The sequence below is a fragment of the Pseudophryne corroboree genome, chromosome 1 (assembly GCF_028390025.1).
Source record: "Pseudophryne corroboree isolate aPseCor3 chromosome 1, aPseCor3.hap2, whole genome shotgun sequence".
NCBI classification, from domain to species: Eukaryota; Metazoa; Chordata; class Amphibia; order Anura; family Myobatrachidae; genus Pseudophryne; species Pseudophryne corroboree.
Window position 1 is genome coordinate 449,673,484 of NC_086444.1, and position 15,510 is coordinate 449,688,993.

Consider the following 15,510-nt stretch of genomic DNA (forward strand, 5'->3'; position numbering starts at 1 on the left):
AAAGAGGTGCAAGATGGAATTGTCCTTGGGCCCTCCCACCCACCCTTATGTTGTATAAACAGGACATGAACACTTTAACCAACCCATCATTTCAGCGACAGGGTCTGCCACACGACTGTGACTGAAATGACTGGTTGGTTTGGGCCCCCACCAAAAAAGAAGCAATCTCTCCTTGCACAAACTGGCTCTACAGAGGCAAGATGTCCACCTTATCATCATCGTCCGATTCATCACCCCTTTCACTGTGTACATCCCCCTCCTCACAGATTATTAATTCGTCCCCACTGGAATCCACCATCTCAGATCCCCGTGTACTTTCTGGAGGCAATTGCTGCTGGTGAATGTCTCCATGGAGGAATTGATTATAATTCATTTTAATGAACATCATCTTCTCCACATTTTCTGGAAGTAACCTCGTACGCCGATTGCTGACAAGGTGAGCGGCGGCACTAAACACTCTTTCGGAGTACACACTGGAGGGAGGGCAACTTAGGTAGAATAAAGCCAGTTTCTGCAAGGGCCTCCAAATTGCCTCTTTTTCCTGCCAGTATACGTACGGACTGTCTGACGTGCCTACTTGGATGCGGTCACTCATATAATCCTCCACCATTCTTTCAATGGTGAGAGAATCATATGCAGTGACAGTAGACGACATGTCAGTAATCGTTGGCAGGTCCTTCAGTCCGGACCAGATGTCAGCATCAGCAGTCGCTCCAGACTGCCCTGCATCACCGCAAGCGGGTGGGCTCGGAATTCGTAGCCTTTTCCTCGCACCCCCAGTTGCGGGAGAATGTGAAGGAGGAGATGTTGACGGGTCGCGTTCCGCTTGACTTGACAATTTTCTCACCAGCAGTTCTTTGAACCTCTGCAGACTTGTGTCTGCCGGAAAGAGAGATCCAACGTAGGTTTTAAATCTAGGATCAAGCACGGTGGCCAAAATGTAGTGCTCTGATTTCAACATATTGACCACACGTGAATCCTGGTTAAGCGAATGAAGGGCTCCATCCACAAGTCCCACATGCCTAGCGGAATCGCTCTTTTTTAGCTCCTCCTTTAATGCCTCCAGCTTATTCTGCAAAAGCCTGATGAGGGGAATGACCTGACTCAGGCTGGCAGTGTCTGAACTGACTTCACGTGTGGCAAGTTCAAAGGGTTGCAGAACCTTGCACAACGTTGAAATCATTCTCCACTGCGCTTGAGACAGGTGCATTCCACCTCCTTTGCCTATATCGTGGCCAGATGTATAGGCTTGAATGGCCTTTTGCTGCTCCTCCATCCTCTGAAGCATATAGAGGGTTGAATTCCACCTCGTTACCACCTCTTGCTTCAGATGATGGCAGGGCAGGTTCAGGTGTTTTTGGTGGTGCTCCAGTCTTCTATACGCAGTGCCTGTACGCCGAAAGTGGCCCGCAATTCTTCTGGCCACCGACAGCATCTCTTGCACGCCCCTGTCGTTTTTTAAATAATTCTGCACCACCAAATTCAAGGTATGTGCAAAACATGGGACGTGCTGGAATTTGCCCAGATGTAATGCACGCACAATATTGCTGGCGTTGTCCGAAGTCACAAATCCCCAGGAGAGTCCAATTGGGGTAAGCCATTCTGCGATGATCTTCCTCAGTTGCCGTAAGAGGTTTTCAGCTGTGTGCGTATTCTGGAAAGCGGTGATACAAAGCGTAGCCTGCCTAGGAACGAGTTGGCGTTTGCGAGATGCTGCTACTGGTGCCGCCGCTGCTGTTCTTGCAGCGGGAGGCAATACATCTACCCAGTGGGCTGTCACAGTAATGTAGTCCTGAGTCTGCCCTGCTCCACTTGTCCACATGTCCGTGGTTAAGTGGACATTGGGTACAACTGCATTTTTTAGGACACTGGTGAGTCTTTTTCTGACGTCCGTGTACATTCTCGGTATCGCCTGCCTAGAGAAGTGGAACCTAGATGGTATTTGGTAACGGGGGCACACTACCTCAAGAAATTGTCTAGTTCCCTGTGAACTAACGGCGGATACCGGATGCACGTCTAACACCAACATAGTCAAGGCCTCAGTTATCCGCTTTGCAACAGGATGACTGCTGTGATATTTAATCTTCCTCGCAAAGGACTGTTGGACAGTCAATTGCTTACTGGAAGTAGTACAAGTGGTCTTCCGACTTCCCCTCTGGGATGTCGATCGACTCCCAGCAGCAACAACAGCAGTGCCAGCAGCAGTAGGCATTACACTCAAGGATGCATCGGAGGAATCCCAGGCAGGAGAGGACTCGTCAGACTTGCCAGTGACATGGCCTGCAGGACAATTGGCTTTCCTGGGTAAGGAGGAAATTGACACTGAGGGAGTTGGTGGTGTGGTTTGCGCGAGCTTGGTTACAAGAGGAAGGGATTTACTGGTCAGTGGACTGCTTCCGCTGTCGCCCAAAGTTTTTGAACTTGTCACTGACTTATTATGAATGCGCTGCAGGTGACGTATAAGGGAGGATGTTCCGAGGTGGTTAACGTCCTTACCCCTACTTATTACAGCTTGACAAAGGCAACACACGGCTTGACACCTGTTGTCCGCATTTCTGTTGAAATACTTCCACACTGAAGAGCTGATTTTTTTGGTATTTTCACCAGGCATGTCAATGGCCATATTCCTCCCACGGACAACAGGTGTCTCCCCGGGTGCCTGACTTAAACAAACCACCTCACCATCAGAATCCTCCTTGTCAATTTCCTCCCCAGCGCCAGCAACACCCATATCCTCATCCTGGTGTACTTCAACACTGACGTCTTCAATTTCACTATCAGGAACTGGACTGCGGGTGCTCCTTTCAACACTTGCAGGGGGCGTGCAAATGGTGGAAGGCGCAAGCTCTTCCCGTCCAGTGTTGGGAAGGTCAGGCATCGCAACCGACACAATTGGACTCTCCTTTGGGATTTGGGATTTCGAAGAACGCACAGTTCTTTGCTGTGCTTTTGCCGCAAGTCTTTTTTTCTAGCGAGAGGATGATTGCTTCCATCCTCATGTGAAGCTGAACCACTAGCCATGAACATAGGCCAGGGCCTCAGCCGTTCCTTGCCACTCCGTGTCGTAAATGGCATATTGGCAAGTTTACGCTTCTCCTCAGACGCTTTTAATTTTGATTTTTGGGTCATTTTTTTACTGATCTTTTGTGTTTTGGATTTTACATGCTCTGTACTATGACATTGGGCATCGGCCTTGGCAGACGACGTTGATGGCATTTCATCGTCTCGCCCATGACTAGTGGCAGCAGCTTCAGCACGAGGTGGAAGTGGATCTTGATCTTTCCCTATTTTTTTAACCTCCACATTTTTGTTCTCCATATTTTGCGCACAACTAAAAGCCACCACAGGTATAATAATAATAATAATAATAATTTTATTTATATAGCGCTCTTTCTCCAATAGGACTCAAGGCGCTTAACAGATACATTGCATAATATAGTACAGAAAATAATGAAGTACATTTTCATAAAATACAGAAGCATGAAGATACTAAAAGGGACACTATGGAAATGCTTTAGTAAACAGAAAAGTCTTGAGTCTACTTTTGAAGGATTCTATAGTTGGGGCCTCTCGCACTGTGCGGGGAAGTGAGTTCCATAGAGTCGGAGCCGCATGACTAAAAGCTCGACCCCCAGATGAATTACGGTAGATTCTAGGTACTGCTAAAAGTCCTTCATCTACAGATCGCAGTAATCGAGTGGGGCAGTATGGGGTCAGAAGCTGTTTCAGGTACCTTGGGCCTTGGTCATGTAATGCTTTGAAACTCAGTAAGCCAATCTTGAAGATGATTCGCCATCTTACAGGCAGCCAGTGAAGGGAGTAGAGGATGGGTGTTATGTGGCTAGAACGGGGCTGGTTGGTTAATAGCCTGGCAGCTGTGTTTTGCACCAGCTGTAAGCGTTGCAATTCTTTTGCTGGGAGACCAAGGCAGAGGGCATTACAGTAGTCTAAACGAGATGATACAAATGCATGTATGACTTTTGGCATGTCATCTGAGGGAATTAAGTGCTTGATTCTGGCTATGTTCCTCAGGTGAAAGAATGAGGATTTGATTGTGGCTGATATCTGATGTTTAAGTGTCAAGCCACCATCCAGGACAACGCCAAGATTCCGCACACGATCACTGGTCTGTAATTCTGAATCCCCCAGTGTAAGTCCAGTTGGTTGGCTATGCTGCAGTCTTGTCCTTTGATGTTGCGGTCGTATCAAAAGGACCTCTGTTTTATCCGGGTTCAGTCGCAGCCAACTGGCGCTCATCCACTCCTGTAGTTCAGCTAGACAGCCATTTAGGGTTGCTATTGGGTTATCAGTGCCCGGAGCAAAGGACAAGTACAGTTGTGTATCATCTGCATAGCAGTGGTAGACCAGGCCATGGCGCCTGATTATTTCGCCCAATGGGAGCATGTATACTGCAAAAAGCATGGGGGATAGTATAGAACCTTGTGGGACACCACATGGCAATGGCACTGGTGGTGATGAGTATAATCCAGATGATACTCTCTGTGACCTGCCTGTGAGAAATGATTTGAACCAGCTTAGGACTGTGCCATCCAGACCACAGAAATGTATCAGTCGCTCAATCAGAAGCCCATGGTCCACGGTATCAAATGCTGCCGAGAGATCCAGAAAGATTAATATTGAACAGTCACCTCTGTCTTTTGCCATCAGAAGATCATTTAACACACACACCAGGGCTGTTTCAGTGCTATGTCTTCTCCTGAATCCTGATTGAAATGGATCATAAATATCATGGGTTGTCAGGCGGGTTTCCAGTTGATTTGCAACGACTTTCTCAATAACCTTTCCTAGGAAAGGAAGGTTCGATACCGGTCTGTAGTTGGTCATGCAGTCGGGATCTAAATTAGGTTTTTTAAGAAGCGGTCTAACAATTGCTTCCTTTAGGGGTCCAGGAAAAATGCCTGTCTGCAAAGAACATTGAACAATTTTTGTAAAGACAGGACCAATTATATCCATACAACCTATTAGAAGCTTGGTTGAGGCTGGGTCCAGATCACAGGTGGTGGGACGCAAAATTCGAGCAATTTCAGCAGTGTCCTTTACATCCACTGGGTCAAAGCTGGTCCATGAAGGCAGGTAGCTTATATTGGCAGGCTTTGTAGTTTGGCACTCCTTTGATGGCACTGTGGAGATTCCAGCCCGGATGGTGGATATTTTATCTGCAAAGAAGTTTGCAAACTCGTTGCATCTTGCCTGGGAGAGGGTCTCATCAGTCTGCAGGCATGCTGGCTTGCAAAGCATCTCCACTGTGCGGAAAAGCTGAGCTGGCCTATTGTTTGCTGCTGTGATCTCATTTGACAGGAACTGTGCCTTCTTACGAGTGATTGTCGATTGATATTCTTCGTTATGCTTTATTAGTTTTATTTTGTCATCCACTAGGTTAGTCTTCCTCCATCGTCTTTCCAGTCTACGCCCCCTTTTCTTGAGCTCACTAACACTGTTGTCGAACCATGGAGCTTGACGTTGTGGTTTACGAGGTCTTAAACGCACAGGGGCGATAACATCAATTGCAGCCATAACATCCCTATTATAATAACGGACTAGGGAACAGGGATCTTCACAGGCACCCAGTATAGCAGTGAGATCCATATTTGCTGCAAGAGCCTGGGGAGTCATACCCCTCCTTGGACGATACCTGGTCAACTCCACGGGCAGAGATCTTATTTGAGGGGTTGCAACTGAGAACCAGAGGGAGTAGTGGTCTGACCAGATGACTGGGTTTATTTTTAGGTCAGTGACTTCTAATCCAATCTGAAAGACAAGGTCGAGAGTGTGACCACTTTTATGTGTGGCAGAGGGAACGACCTGTGTGAAGCCCAGACCATTCATTGTGCACAGGAGGTCTTGGCCAAGGCGTGAGAGCTCATCATCCACCCATGCATTGAAATCCCCGAGGATGAGCCATCTTTGATGTTCCAGAACCAGGCCAGCAACAGTGTCTGCAATTTCTTGTAGAAATATCTTTCCATCTCCAGGTGGCCGGTAAATGAGAAGTACTCTGAAACCTAATCCTGTCGAACTCCGGGCAGCAATGCACTCGAATGAGCGAGTAGTTTCAATAGGGTGGACCCTAAGTTTAAGTTCTTTTTTGAAGCAGATAGCCACCCCGCCACCCCTGCGGTCCAGTCTTGGGTTGTGGATGACAGAGTAGTTTGTTGGTACTGCAGCCTCCAATATAGGTGCTGCATTTTCATCTAGCCAGGTCTCTGTAATACAGGCTAGATCTGCAGATTCAATAAGGTCAGCAATTGTTGCAGTCTTGTTTCTTATAGATCTGGCATTACAAAGGACTGATACAATGTAGATGGGTGGATAGTATAGTATTATATTACTTATGGACGACGAGTGACGACACAGAGGTAGGTACAGCCGTGGCCTACCGTACTGCTGCTTATATATATAATATACTGTATAACGGACCTGGTGGACACTGTCAGCAGACTGCTAAACTAGTATGAAGAAAAAAACAACAACACAGGTATACAATGTAGATGGATGGATAGTATAGTATTATATTACTTATGGACGACGAGTGACGACACAGAGGTAGGTACAGCCGTGGCCTACCGTACTGCTGCTTATATATATAATATACTGTATAACGGACCTGGTGGACACTGTCAGCAGACTGCTAAACTAGTATGAAGAAAAAAACAACAACACAGGTATACAATGTAGATGGATGGATAGTATAGTATTATATTACTTATGGACGACGAGTGCACTGACGACACAGAGGTAGGTACAGCCGTGGCCTACCGTACTGCTGCTTATATATATAATATACTGTATAACGGACCTGGTGGACACTGTCAGCAGACTGCTAAACTAGTATGAAGAAAAAAAAAACACCACAGGTATACAATGTAGATGGATGGATAGTATAGTATTATATTACTTATGGACGACGAGTGACGACACAGAGGTAGGTACAGCCGTGGCCTACCGTACTGCTGCTTATATATATAATATACTGTATAACGGACCTGGTGGACACTGTCAGCAGACTGCTAAACTAGTATGAAGGAAAAAAAAAACACAGGAGTGTTTTTCAGGCAGACAAACGTATACTGGACTGGTGGTCACTGTCAGCAAAACTGTGCACTGTACTCCTGCTATAACTGCTCCCCAGTCCCCACAATTAGGCAGTGTGAGCAGAGCAGTGCACTCAGCACAGATATATCATGCAGCAGTGCAGAACACTGAGTGAGCACAGATATGGTGGTCGGAGCGTTTTTTTCAGGCAGAGAAACAAAGGATTAAACTCACTGGTGGTATAATCAAAACCCTGCACTGTACTCCCTAACAGCTGCTCCCCGTCCCCAATCCTCCCCACAATTATAACTAACTAAGTCACTCTGTGTTCTACTATAACGGAGAGGACGCCAGCCACGTCCTCTCCCTATCAATCTCAATGCACGTGTGAAAATGGCGGCGACGCGCGGCTCCTTATATAGAATCCGAGTCTCGCGAGAATCCGACAGCGGGTTGATGACGTTCAGGCGCGCTCGGGTTAACCGAGCAAGGCGGGAGGATCCGAGTCGCTCGGACCAGTGTAAAAAAAAGGTGAAGTTCGGGCGGGTCGGATTCCGAGGATCCGAACCCGCTCATCACTACTTAGAACAGGGATAGGTAACTCTTAGCACTAGTGCCACAAGGTGTTACTTGAGAATGGAGTCAGTCCCTCACAGAGCAGACCTTTTTTGGTACACCAGACCCTCTCCAAACTGAACACCACAAACATGGCCTGCATACGCAGTGATGCCTGGTCCCTTGCTGGGCGCACCCCGACATTATTTCTACTTACAGTCAAATAACTGTACAAAATTCTGAAGCATGTCTTCGTCCCCAGACTTCAAATTATCAACATGAGCAAACTAGCATCAAAAGAGGAAGAACATATCAATTTTAGCACTCATCTATTACCTTTGTAAATATTTGTATATGTTGTAATGGTGGTGAAACTCCAGAAACAGTTTTGGCTTGTAATGTTGAATGTATGGCATCCAAAAAGAAGACCTCTGACTACCTCTGACCTAGAATCAAGCAGCAACTTTGGACTTCTGTTGACCCATTTCTCATTTAGTGTAACAGGCAGAACCGTACAATCATACATTACTGTAAAGTCTAAGGCATCCATAATTGATCCTGATGTGACACAAGTGTTGTTGATATGAGGGACAGAATCCACCAGACAGGTATTACAATCTCTCCCACCAATGTAAGTATAACACCTGCAATAAATGGGACATGACTGGCTTAGCTGGACCAACTTGTAAATCATTGAGGGAATTCAAATAAATGTGATGTCAGTTGAATTCCCCTAGTTGTGTCTTGAAGTGCTAGACATTGTGTTACAGTGTAACTAAGACCCCACATTCAAAGCAAACTGGTGCTTATTTCTTTCTTTCCTTTTGCCATGTTTTCACATGTCATACCATGATCCATCCGAGCAGCCTTTGGCACAATACAGTACCTGGTTATCACGTTTCCTTGTGGACAGGAATTGGATTTAGCCAATGGAGTTATAGGATCCAACATGCTCTGCTATGCACTAAACCCCTTGACTGCTGCTGTCAACCTGTCATAAACTTGAGGCGCTTTTATCATTCATCTCATATCCAATGTGATCTGGGTCACATTGCATTATGCGATCACTTTGCAAGGACACGGAGCCATCCTTGCAATGTGATCTGCTGGGGATCTGCTGGGGATACTGCGCATGCGCTGTCCCGCTGACTACACATACATAGTGTCCAAAACAGGGTTTCGGGTGCAGCCACTGCCGGCTAGGAATGTGGTGAATAGCCCATATGCAACAATGGGCTATCTGATAGCTGTGGGGGTCAATCTTCGCAATGCTTCACATTACAGAAATTGATAAATCTGTCAGCATCGCATACCCCATAGAAGCCTATGGGGGAATGATACTGCCGGTGGGAATGGAGGGATCGCAGCAGGCATCTCCTATATACATTTGGGGTATACTTAATATTTGCGGCTAAATAAATATTGTTTGATAAATGGGTCCCTTTGTCCGGTCTGCCGCAGACGTGGTCTGTTGAGTGATTACATGTCACCAGGTCCCTAACTAGAACATCTGTTCTGGAGTATCCCTATGAGGCAGAAGCCACTTTTTACCAATTTGAATGTAAGCTTACAGCTGAGTTCAAACCACTATCACCCGTGTGTGCTACCAAAAGAAACACTGCATGCTGGGATGGGAAGTACAGTAAGTCCACTTTGAGGAACTAACTCTGCCTTCAGCCTGGCCTTACTTGTGACCTCCATGTGGCTTAGAGCCATATAAGTTTGTGTTGCTGTACAAAAATGGTATCTGGACTTCAGCACATTGATCTTCCAGCCATTTTTCTCATCTAGCAAAAGCTGAAAGCTATGCCTCTAAAATCATTGAGATGGAGATATTATTGCAGTCATACTTTGCATGCTCATTTGGATGACACTTGCTAGACCAAGTCTTACAGTATATGCTGATTACCACATTTGAAGTGTCTGTGATTGCGTCTCACAGAGACACCCTGCTGATGATTGCTGTATGCAATATGCAAGTGGACAGCCTCACACAGATCCAGTATAGGGGGTCATTCCGACCTGTTCGCACGCTGCCATTTTTCGTAGCACAGCGATCAGGTCACTACTGCGCATGCATATGCACCGCATTGCGCAGGGCGCGTCATACAAGTACAAAGCGGATCGTCGCCGAGCGATGGCTTTAATGAATAATCCATTCGCACAGCCGATCACAAGGAGATTGACAGGAAGAAGGCGTTTATGGGTGTCAACTGAGTGTTTGGGAAAACGCAGGCATGTCCAAGCATTTGCAGGGCGGGTGTCTGACGTCAATTCCAGGACCAGACAGGCTGAAGTGATCGCAAGGGCTGAAAAGTTCAGACCTACTCAAAAACTGCACAAAATGTTTTTGCAGAGCTCGGCTGCACAGGCGTTCGCACACTTGCAAAGCGAAAATACACTCCCCTCTAGGCGGCGACTATCTGATCGTAGCGCTGCAAAAAGTAGCTAGCGAGCGATCAACTCGTAATGACCCCCATATAACCTACTGACTTTGTCTACATTCATAAACACATATGCAGCTGTTGTCTGACAACAGTTATATTAATAAAAAATAAGATTGTTTTGTGTGCTTTAATTAACACTTTCTTAAGGTGGCTACACACTTGATGATATACTCAGTGAGCGATATTGTCTAGTGTTTTCCCTTGACTCCCAGGCAGCCGATATAGGCCCTCATTCCGAGTTGTTCGCTCGCTAGCTGCTTTTAGCAGCAGTACAAACGCTAAGCCGCCGCCTTCTGGGAGTGTATCTTAGCTTAGCAGAAGTGCGACCGAAAGGATCGCACAGCGGCTACAAAATAATTTTGTGCAGCTTCAGAGTAGCTCCAGACCTACTCCTAGCTTGCGATCACTGCAGACTATTTAGTTCCTGTTTTGACGTCATGAACACGCCCTGCGTTTGATCCAGCCACGCCTGCGTTACCCAGGCACGCCTGCGTTTTTATCTGGCACGCCTGTGTTATTTCACTCACTACCCGAAAACGTCCAGTTACCTCCCAGAAACACCCACTTCCTGTCAATCACTCTACGGCCAGCAGTGCGATTGAAAAGCGTCGCTAGACCTTGTGTGAAACTGCAACGGTCGATGTGAAACTGCAACGGTCGATGTGAAAGTACGTCGCGCATGCGCAGAAATGCCATTTTTTTAGCCTGATCGCTGCGCAGCGACCGAAAACAGCTAGCGATCAACTCGGAATGACCACCATAGTGCGTACAAGCGGCATGATATTGCTAACGATATCGTTCAGTGATGTCACGACGCATCCAGCCCATACATGCAGTTTTGGACGGTATGTTCAACTTGAACTGCATGCACAGGCGCCAGTGGAGGACGAGCATGCATCGTCCATCGGTCGTAGCGTACACACTGGGCGATATTTTACACAATATCGCTCAGAAGAGTGAAAACTGAAAATGAGCGATATTGTCTAAAGTATCATCTAGTGTGTACGCATCTTTACTTTCAGTGCTATATCAGGGAATTCTACACCTGAGACCCCCTGACCCAACCCTCAGCATATGTGACAGAATTATGTTACAAAAAAGGAGGCCAGAAAACTGTGAGTGACTGAAGCCTTCTTTGGCCTTCAGTATGCCCATTCCGGGAGTAGAGAAATGCAAGACTGGGTCTAAGAATTGGTTGATGTGAAAGTTATAGAAAAACAAAAACCTGTTGTTGAATGAGAAGGAAGGTAATACAAAATCAGTTCTTACAACTCAGAAGGTTGACTTGACACCAAGCTTATCTTTTTGGAGCAAGTACCATGCAGTGCCATACAGTGAAATCTGCAATACATGTATCACATTATATAAAATTAGGCAGTGCTTTTTAAAAGGAAAAATGAATCCAGCCTAAATATTATCTCTTCTTTAGTCATATAAGGCATACACATGTAGTATTGTGCAGAAAGAAAACACATTTGTTTTTGCTACCTATTCTTTTGGTGTACATGCAGACATCCAACCTAACTGGACCTGTAGAAGGCCACTTACATATCTAAGGCAAGTACCTTGATTTCCATTCCAAGGTAATCCCTTAGCTCTTCTTTAAAGCTGGGTACACACTCGAGCGATATGTTCCTAGCTGTGGGCTCTATGGCCCAAGAAATCAGAACCTGGTTACTCACTGAGCGATGTTAATGAAGGATGGATCATGTTCTATCCTTCATTAGCATACTACAGGATTCTAATGATATCGTCAGGTCTGATGTGCAGCACATTAAACCTGGCAACGTCGTTAGCGACCGCAGGCACCCGCATAATGGGCATACACACTGCCCAATATGTGCCATTGTGAGCGATATGCAGTCTGCACTGTCCAGTATGCGCCGTTGTATTCGATATGCAGTCCGATCCGCAGGATCAGATGACATATCGCTCACTGTGTACCCAGCTTTACAAAGTTGTGTCTGCTGTAATAAAACACATTAGGGCTCAACTATTATCAGTAACGGGCTATTCCGACTTGTAAACAACTCAGTATCAACTCCACTTGCTGCTGATTGGGGTTACCGAAGATGGCAACCAGGCTTTGGTACCTAGGCCAAGTGTTCTGTAGGTTTGTAGGTGGAAATGTAGGCTATGATGAGTTGAGCATATGTAAAGATCCATCTGATTTCAGAAGGTTCATTTCAACCAGTTGGGCTGATACAAAAGCTTGCTGATAGTGATGACAACTACTTCAACAAATGCATGAATAGGGGTGGTGCAGCCGCATAGATGGGTGCAATTCTGTATACTGGCAAAGATCCACACATTCATAAGCAACATCAGCCCTGATTATTGCAAACTCTTTCAGGAGTTATTAAAGTTCCACAACCCTAGTGTACTGTCTGCATTGTGACATTATTACATTTTCCATAGGTCCATGAAAGGTAAGTGCATAGTGCTGGCCTGTTTGTGTTTGCACATGCACTTACTAGTATGTGTAATGATTTATTCTTGTCTGTTTCTTGTGTGAGACATATTTATCTATAGACTCCCAACAGCCTGATGAGATTTTTCAGCAGTGAAGCAGGAAAGGCTCAAAAATAAATGCAGCGTTATAGACATGGGAAGTCCTGGAGCTGTCTGACAGAGGCTATGAAGCTAGTACTAGTGTAGATAGTAAGATGTCTCTCTGTGGCAGGTACATTCATGCTGGGAATGTGAGATTAATACACATTTGCTGCTCACCAGGATCCTGTCTTCCAGTTTTCTTGGTCTGCTCTCCAGTTGCACTCTCTGGAGACGAAACTCTCCTCCAGCCCGGCTCAACAACTGTCTAATGCTGTCTGGGGAGATAATGTGAGACAATGCGGTGAGCATATTGATATTTTTATATGAAAAGGAAAATATGACAGGAAATCTGAATCTGTTTTTTATGCTCACATAGTTTTATACAGTATGCGCTTGTAGCTATTTTAGTCCATGTCAGAAACACTTATAGTACACATGCATTTCTGTTACATGGAAAATGGATAATGGTGACATTGCCAACAACAGTTGGTTACGGCTAAAGTACCCATAACCAAACATCTCAAATGTTTACACATATATGAAATCATAATTGGACTTTTCTGATCGCTTCTAACATAAAAATCTTTATAATTAAATATTGCCTGTTTAAGGGATCAGCATGGTAACCTGTTAACTGCATAACTTGAGGTATTATCCAAACTTACAAATACATACAATACAGCTACACAAACTATACCGGTAATGTAAAGGTGACCACACATATAACTGGGATCACAACGAAATCTCGCCAGATGGGATGCCGGCGGTCGGAATGCCGACACCGGAATCCCGACCAGCACAATCCCGACAGGGGCGAGCGCAACGCTGCGGGCACTAATTTGTTCTCCCTCTATGGGTGTCTTGGACACCCGCAGAGGGAGAATATGTCGGGATTGTGCCGGTCGGGATTCCGGTGTCGGTATTCCGACCGCTGGGATTCCGTCCGGCAGGATCTTGACTGCCTCCCATATAACCTCTATAAACATTGTTTATCTATATACATGGAGCACAGGTTATATTCTAGATTAGGGAGATAGATAGATAGATAGATAGATAGATAGATAGATAGATAGATAGATAGATAAGGTTTGAGACAAATGATAAATATATAGATGTGATGTAGATAGAAATAAGTCCAATGTATTATGGCAGCTACATATGAGATACACAGCTATATTTTATATATATATAATATATATGATAGATAGATAGATAGATAGATAGATAGATAGATAGATAGATAGATAGATAGATAGATAGATAGATAGATAGATAGATAGAACTGACAGCTGGGTGTCAGGAAGCCGGATATAATATAGATAGAATCTCACCTTGCAGTGCTCTGCAGGGCTCCGCACACAGCTGGTTCATGGCTGCTGCATTTCTTGCTCTGTCATAACATCAGCTGCATGCAGCTCCTGTGAGCGGAATCTGTGCAGGTTTACATGCAGTATATATAGTGTGTGTATTACAATATTCTTTCTATTCCTGTATATAGGTGTGTTACCTCCCTGTCTGTGTAAAATAAAATGTGTCTGTTTCTGCAGTAATTACATATAGGTCCCCATGTATATACGCTGTGAAATTTTCCTCTGTATGAAGCGTATGTTGTGTATATGTAAAGGGTGTGCTAACTTTTCTGCTCGCCTGTATATTTCATTTGGAGGTTTTCTGGTTTCTGTATTGGCGTTCCTGTCTCTCTCAGTCTGTCACTCTGGATGTTTTCACAAGGAGAGAGCAGGGACAGCAGCAGAGAGACACAGGAGAATTGCGTATGTGTGTGTGAGACAGAGTATGTGTGTGCTGGTGAGAGAGGAAGATAGATGGAAAGAGAAAGGCTGTGTGTAAGACAGGGCGGCAGAAAGAATAAGGGAAGCAGCCAGGATTGGGGGTGGCACACCGTGCCGTTTAACTGCTTCTCTCCCTTTTAAAGGAAATGGACTATAGCAAAGCTAGTCTTGTGTAATATATCTTTAAATGAATGATAACGTTATAAAATCCTATAAAATGTTCTCATTACTGATTTGTAGCATGTACTGCTGCATTTTTAGATTTTATATTATGCTTCATTTATAAACGGCTAACATGGTTTTCAGCTCTGTAAGAAAGGACGCAGCAGTAAATGAAATTATTATTATTACACTTATACACACTTAGGGGGTGATTAAAGGTTTGTTATAAAAGCATGGTTTACATGTTGCCATAAATTCTGACTGATGATAAATAACACTAGTAGGTTTATGTAAACATACCGTATTAAGCTTTTCTTTATACAAGAAACCAAGGCCATTATTAAATAAACCTCATAATATTTAAATGTAATATTTATTTGTGACTCCTCATTACAAAAAAGAAATATTCAGTTTGGTGCAACGAGAATTGATGTGCTGTAACCCATAGCAACCAATCATGTGTCACATTTTACTGATCTTGTGCAGTGGTAGGCAACCTGATACACTGCATGGACCATTAACCTTCAAAAGGGCTGCACATTATGCTTAGCTCAGTAACAAGATAAAAAATACATTAAATAAAAGAAGCAGACATCAATAACATATCAGCAGACGTTTTAAACAAGTGTGATAGGCTGTAACAAATAAATCTGACAATAAAGCAGCCAGGAGCTGGTGCGACAGGTGAAGGTTTGGAAGGCTGCCCGTGGCCTAACACTGATCTATTGAAATCAGAATAATGCAAACTAATCTCCGATCGGTTGCTAAGGGTAACAGCTTGATTGTTCTAGGTGCACCATTATATTAAATAATCTTGTCTCCTTAAGTATATAATTTATGTAAAGCCACCAGTTAAATGCTGTGTAATACATACTCAGTCTAATGCATTCACAACACAATTAGTTAATTAGTGATTTCACCTCTGCTTACAGCTGCTCTAACAACTCCAC

General features: G+C 44.7%; 1 protein-coding gene across 2 annotated transcripts in view; it reads right to left on the reverse strand.

The window, feature by feature from the left end:
- The window catches only part of CARMIL3 (capping protein regulator and myosin 1 linker 3), a 156,444-nt gene extending 141,983 nt beyond the window's left edge, over window positions 1–14,461 (reverse strand). Inside the window, exons 1-2 of one of the 2 annotated variants that reach the window (XM_063913575.1) lie at window positions 13,940–14,461; window positions 12,786–12,883 (exon numbers count right to left, since the gene is read on the reverse strand). In XM_063913575.1, the coding sequence (XP_063769645.1) occupies window positions 12,786–12,883; window positions 13,940–13,979 (138 nt within the window). In that variant the 5' untranslated portion in view covers window positions 13,980–14,461. The remainder of the gene's footprint in view (window positions 1–12,785; window positions 12,884–13,939) is intronic. The other variant, XM_063913577.1, reaches the window with a different exon arrangement.
- Between the last annotated feature and the right edge of the window lie 1,049 nt (window positions 14,462–15,510).